Source organism: Siphateles boraxobius, unplaced genomic scaffold (assembly GCF_051911475.1).
Source record: "Siphateles boraxobius isolate OS27281-9 unplaced genomic scaffold, OSU_SipBor_1 158, whole genome shotgun sequence".
NCBI classification, from domain to species: Eukaryota; Metazoa; Chordata; class Actinopteri; order Cypriniformes; family Leuciscidae; genus Siphateles; species Siphateles boraxobius.
Window position 1 is genome coordinate 260,001 of NW_027508764.1, and position 5,000 is coordinate 265,000.

The 5,000-nt window shown below is 35.7% G+C and overlaps 1 protein-coding gene and 1 long non-coding RNA gene across 3 annotated transcripts in view; one reads left to right on the top strand and one right to left on the bottom strand.

The window, feature by feature from the left end:
* Window positions 1-5,000, bottom strand: part of LOC143738891 (uncharacterized) — a 254,784-nt gene that overhangs the window by 200,455 nt on the left and 49,329 nt on the right. The gene's annotated exons all lie outside the window — the stretch shown is intronic.
* nell2a (neural EGFL like 2a) overlaps window positions 1-5,000 on the top strand; it is a 131,945-nt gene that overhangs the window by 36,189 nt on the left and 90,756 nt on the right. For both annotated transcript variants that reach the window (XM_077230957.1, XM_077230958.1), the window contains exons 6-8: window positions 588-660; window positions 741-823; window positions 2,706-2,834. In XM_077230957.1, coding sequence (XP_077087072.1) covers window positions 588-660; window positions 741-823; window positions 2,706-2,834 — 285 coding nt within the window. The remainder of the gene's footprint in view (window positions 1-587; window positions 661-740; window positions 824-2,705; window positions 2,835-5,000) is intronic.

A 5,000-nucleotide genomic window follows, 5' to 3' on the forward strand; every position in this document is an offset into this window, starting at 1 on the left:
TTACAGCAGAAAAAAACAAGTTTACAGTCTGGTGCAAAAAGTGGATTTGGTGTTTATAGCTAATTTTGTCCTTCATGACGACTGTGAGGGGGGTGAATATTTTTGTAACTCGTCCGTTTAAATTATATTAAGCCTTAAAGTTGTGCATAATTAAGGGCGTGGTCACTTGAGTGACAGGTGGATTGCCGCTGATGTCACTACTAGCCGTTTGTCTGCTGTCTGTTAGCGTCACGTCACCTCAGCTAATCCGCCTCGCTGCACATGTTCGTTTATCCGGGAGTGACGCTGCCAAGATGGCGACGGCCGGCTCCGCCCACTTTGGACTTCAAAAAAGCTCTTCAGAAACAAACGGGTTTTACAGTCTATGGTTTATACCATGGTAGAATGATTGCAAAAACTGCTTTACGTTATTTATTCATGAAGAAATATGGATTAAAGCACATTTTCTGTTATCCGGGAATGACTCCGCCCACTTTGGGCTTCAAGAAACACTTTTCAGAAACATATAGGTGACGTCACGGACACTCTATAGCTATATTTTTCTACGGTCTATGGTTTGAACTGGTTGCTGTGTGTTTTCCCTGCAGGGAGTGATGCAAGACCTTCAGATCCTCGTAATGCCTCAAGGATTCATCACACAATGCCCGGACCTCAACCGCAGTACGTGCCGTTAATTACTAAACTTTGTTTAGTCCTTCCGTTATCTTGACAAGCGCATCTCATTTACGTCTCTTTCTCAGCCTGTCCGACCTGCAACGACTTTCACGGACTCGTGCAGAAGATCATGGAGCTTCAGGACATCTTGGCCAAAACCTCCAGCAAGGTGACCAACTCAACATCACTGAATTATTGGCTTATTTTCATTTCGGAATGACAGTCACATTCACACACAACAGAGGAATTTCATTTGTTTTGAAACAAAATGTAATTATTGCATTAACTCATCGTGAGCTTATAAATATACAGTTCTATCTCCGTTTTGGGTAGTTCTGAGATATTGAGCATCAAAGTTTTTAAATCCCTGCTGTTTTGTGAGATGGAACCTTTTTATTTTATTAATAACTACTAACAAAATTTTTTTTTTACAAAAATAACAGCACACAGGCATTAATAAACACCTAATGGATAAGATTATGTCAAAAAGTCAATTTCGACCAAAAGTGGAGATAGAAACCATATAATTCTAAGCTCACGTCATGTCGCTCCAAAACACACGTTTGCTCTTATTTTAAATGTGGAATCTCCATCAGATGAATAAAAAGAAAAATCACTCCAATTTACATGCAATTTTATCTTTCAACCACTGATGGTGATGGAGAGACCATAATTCTGTAGTGAACCTTTAACTCAACAAAATAAAAACAAGAAAATACTATTTACATTGCGAAATATGATGTTCTTCCTCAGTGTTTCTCTCTTGTTTTCCAGCACGAATATCTAAACATTCTTACATCAAGAGACATTTACTGGAGAAGAACAATAAATGAAGATATTAAGACTTGTTTTCTGAAAAATTAAATAAGTTTATGCTTAAAACAAGAACAAATATCTGCCAATGGAGTAATCCTAATTCAAAGGGAAAATAAGTTATTTTTCTGACTCCATTGGCAGATATTTGTTCTTGTTTTAAGCACAAACTCCCTTCATTTTGATGCATGTTTCAGAAAACAAGACTTAATATCTTCAGTCATTTTGCTTCTTCTTCAGTAAATGCGTCTTGATTTAAGAATATTTTGCTATTTTGCTGGAAAACAAGACAGAAACACTGAGGAAGAACATCATGTTTTTGCAGTGTAAAGGTCTTTGCAGAAAATGTACGAAATTTTCGAATGCTTTTTTTCGTATTCGTCATTTGGTGGCCTTGAATTGTCAAAACACCTCTCGAAATGCTTGCTACAGATGCGACAAATGCGGGAAAATCAAACCCGATTCGTATTTCTTTTATGACGGACGAAAGTTTCGGAGGCAGTGTGTAAACGCGATTGACACAACGTGAGGTTGTATTTATTTTTTAACGTGCAAACATTTCGGATGAGAATTTCAGACTTGGTGTGCTAAGACCTTAAGTCTTTTTTTTACTTTTTTACTTTCACTTCTAATTCAGTGTGTTACTTGTCGTTTCTTAGAAATTTGTTTTAAAGTAAATCCAATTTTTTTAGTGTATATAGGAGGTATTTCTAATATTCAGCATTAATATCATCTAATGTATCTGTATATATTCCACATGTTGTGTATATGTCATACTGAAAAATTAATAAAAAGCTATAATTACAGCAGCTGACATGAATTTCGTTCCAACTTAAATCTGATAATTATAGTTCTGGATCTTCTTTAGTTCTTCAAATTGATATTTAAAAGTTTTTTCAACTCAACTGCACGTCTCAGTCCTGGTCTGGCAGTAAACGCAGCACATTTCTCCAGTTTTTGTTTGACTGATGAATCCGAGCCCAGTTTTTGGGAACATCTGTGCTGCGTCTGTGCTATGAATTTAAAGGCTTGTTTATGTTGTTGTAATAACTCACAGCTGCCAACTGCACAAAACTCTGGTGGTGATGAGGAAAAACTACTCTGATCGAGCGTGTCCAAATAACTCCGGCTTAATGAAAAATGCAAACAGCCGATCGCAAATGATCAATCAAGTACGGGCGTTTGCTCATCTGTTCTCTGTCAGAAATGGAGTGTAATTGGGGTGCTTTTCTTCTCAGCTGTCTCTGGCCGAGGAGAAGATGAAAGGTCTGGATTCGTGTTATTGTGAGAGAACGTGTCACGTGAAGGGAGTGACCTACAGAGAGGAGCAGACGTGGACCGATGGGTGCAAGAACTGCTCGTGCTCGGTGAGTCAAACACTGATATAAACACCTCAATGCTGGAGCTTCTGTAAGAATGTTTATACCAACCGGCAACCTTTAGTCTCTCTCTTGATTTCAACACTGAAGTGACTTAAACTGCAGTTCATCGACTGGCCACTAGAGACCGGCTGCAAAAGAGAGTCAATCCCATAAACCCCCATGTTAAAATGCCCAACTTTACAGCAGAAAAAAACATGTTTACAGTCTGGTGCAAAAAGTGGTTTTGGTCTATATAGCTAATTTTGTCCTTCATGACGACTGTGAGGGGGGTGAATTTTTTATAACTCGTCCGTTTAAATTATATTAAGCCTTAAAGTTCTGCATAATTAAGGGCGTGGCCACTTGCGTGACAGGTGGATTGCCGCTGATGTCACTACTAGCCGTTTGTCTGCTGTCTGTTAGCGTCACGTCACCTCAGCTAATCCGCCTCGCTGCAAATGTTCGTTTATCCGGGAGTGACGCTGCCAAGATGGCGACGGCCGGCTCCGCCCACTTTGGACTTCAAAAATGCTCTTCAGAAACAAACGGGCTTTACAGTCTATGGTTTATACTATGGTAGAATGATTGCAAAAATTGCTTTACGTTATTTATTCATGAAGAAATATGGATTAAAGGACTGTTCACATCAAGGATGATGGTGACTTTTAACCATATAGTTTCAAAAATTGTTTTAACTCTAAGAGAATAGCAAAGTTCACAAACCAACTATAACGATAATGGCATGGATGAACAATTTCAAAATGATTTTTTTTTTCCTGATGATCAACTTCGACATACAATCAGAATCCATCCTGCTTTAAAAAACTCGAAAATTAAAAACGGAAGACAATAAAACTGCTGCGCTTATAATAAACAGAACGATATCATGTGCTGGTGTGGACGCTAATATAGTTATCGTTATAGTTAGCGTTATAGTTATTGTTATAGTAATCTTTATAGTTATAGTAATCCTTATCGTTATAGTTATCGTTATAGCTAATGCTATAGTTATCATTATAGTTATCATTATAGTTATCGTAACAGTTACCATTATATTTAACATTATAGTTATAGTTATCATTATAGTTATCGCTAAAGTTATCGTAATAGTTATTGCGACAGTTACCATTATAGTTATTGCTAAAGCTAACATTACAGTTATTATTATAGTTATCGTAACAGTTAACATTATAGTTATAGTTATCATTATAGTTATCGCTAAAGTTATTGTTATAGTTATAGTTATTGCTATAGTTACCATTATAGTTATCGTAACAGTTATTGTTATAGTTACCATTATAGTTATTGTCATAGTTATCATTAGTCATCATTATATTTATAGTTAACATTATAGTTAAAGTTATCATAATTGTTATCGTTATATTTATTGCTATAATTAGTTACCATTATAGTTATTGTTAAGGTTACATTACAGTTATTGCTACATTTATTGCTATAGTTACGTTTGTAGTTATCGTTAAAGTTATTGTTATAGTTATTGCTATAGTTACTATTATAGTTATCATTATAGTTATTGGTATAGTTATAATTATTATTGTAGTTATCATTATAGTTATTGTTGTAGTTATTGTTAAGCTTGATATAGCTATCACAGTTATAGCTATCATTATAATTATCGTTATGGTTATAGTTATTATAGTTATTGTTATAGCTATCTTTATAGTTATAATTATCGTTATAGTTATTGTTATTTTTATAGTTATCGTTCTTGGTGCGAAAACAGACATCATTGTGAAAATACAAAATACAAGCCCAAAAAATTCAAGGAAGAACTTACTATTAAGGGAAAATATTTTGCACAACTGAAATGAAAGATTTTTTTATCACTTTATCGCTTGTGATTGGTCAATGGTGTCACTAAACTGCATGATTATTATCTCTGTCTGTCTAGCGCCATCTTGTGCTTGAAAATGCTTCATATATTCATGAAAAAAAACGTGTGAAATCCCATGGAAATGTTCATGTCGTCTACAAAACAAGCTTTACTAGTTGAATGGCGTTTAATCAAGCACCGCACACCCAATCAAGCAGTCTGCAATTAGCTAATTAGCGGTGTGCTTGTTCTGTAAACACTGGGAAGGCAGCAAGATTTGCATGTCGTCTCAAAGGTCAGACGCAACAGGACGTTCCACTTAAACGTGTAGCAAGGCT